The sequence below is a fragment of the Myotis davidii genome, unplaced genomic scaffold (assembly GCF_000327345.1).
Source record: "Myotis davidii unplaced genomic scaffold, ASM32734v1 scaffold255, whole genome shotgun sequence".
Taxonomy (NCBI): domain Eukaryota; kingdom Metazoa; phylum Chordata; class Mammalia; order Chiroptera; family Vespertilionidae; genus Myotis; species Myotis davidii.
The window spans coordinates 18,654-19,838 of NW_006286238.1; the positions used below are offsets into that span (position 1 = coordinate 18,654).

The following is a 1,185-nucleotide window of genomic DNA, read 5'->3' on the forward strand; positions in this document are numbered from 1 at the left end:
TGACGTGAGAGACATTTTGCACTTCACTGGGCACCGTAGGCAGACCCTGTATAAGACAGGGGCCTGTGAGAAACAGTTGGATGTTAGCGTGGAACTTGAGCATCAGAAGCAGCACACGGGAGAGATGTGCTTCAGAGGCTGCATGGATAGAGCCTTCTTTGGAAAGGACTGCAGATTCTGTGTGTCAGGGCAGCCCGATTCCTGTGAGGCGGTTGTGAGGGACTTCATGGCCAGCTCAAGATTCCTCCAGCATCAGACCGCACACACCAGGGAGAAGTCAAACCAGGGAACGGAGTGCGGAACAGCCTCTCATAAGGAAAGAACTCTGTCTGACTCAGAATACACTAAAGATTTTAATTGCAAACGCAAGCTTGTTCAAGACCAGAGAGTCCTCATCCAAGAAACATGCCACGTGAGCAATGAATGTGGAAAATCTTACAGCAAAAGCTATAGTCTGAATGACCATTGGAGAGTTCACACTGGGGAAAAGCCTTATGAGTGCGGGGAATGTGGGAAGTCCTTTAGGCAGAGCTCTAGCCTCATTCAACACCAGAGAGTTCACGCCAGAGTGGAGCCTCACAAGTGTGAGTTGTGTGGAAAATTATTTAGCAACAAGTCCAACCTCATTAAACATCAAAGAGTTCACACTGGAGAAAGGCCTTATGAGTGTGGGGAATGTGGGAAGTCCTTTAGCCAAAGCTCCGCACTTCTTCAACACCGGAGTGTTCACACAGGGGAAAAGCCATATGAGTGCAGTGAATGTGGGAAGTTCTTTACCTACAACTCCAGTCTCATAAAACACCAGAGAGTTCACTCTGGGTCCAGGCCCTATGCCTGCAGTGAATGTGGAAAATCCTTTACCCTAAAGTCTCGCCTGATTGATCACTCCAGAGTTCATAGTGGAGAAAAGCCTTTTAAGTGCAGCGAATGCGGGAAATGTTTTAGCCAAAGCTCTGTGCTTCTTGAGCATCAGAGAATTCACACTGGAGAAAGGCCTTATGAGTGCAGTGAATGTGGGAAATTCTTTACTCACAATTCTAGTTTCTTAAAACACCAGAGAGTTCACACAGGGGAAAGGCCTTATGAGTGCAGTGAATGTGGGAAATGCTTTACTTACAGCTATACACTCATCAAACACAGGAGAATTCACACGGGAGAAAGGCCTTATGAGTGTAGCCAATGTGG

The 1,185-nt window shown here is 47.1% G+C and overlaps 1 protein-coding gene across 1 annotated transcript in view; it reads left to right on the forward strand.

Annotated features, from left to right (window-relative positions):
* Positions 1-1,185, forward strand: part of LOC102765854 (zinc finger protein 154) — a 4,415-nt gene that overhangs the window by 1,980 nt on the left and 1,250 nt on the right. Inside the window, exon 2 of the mRNA XM_015559900.1 lies at positions 10-1,181. Within this exon, the coding sequence (XP_015415386.1) occupies positions 10-1,181 (1,172 nt within the window). The remainder of the gene's footprint in view (positions 1-9; positions 1,182-1,185) is intronic.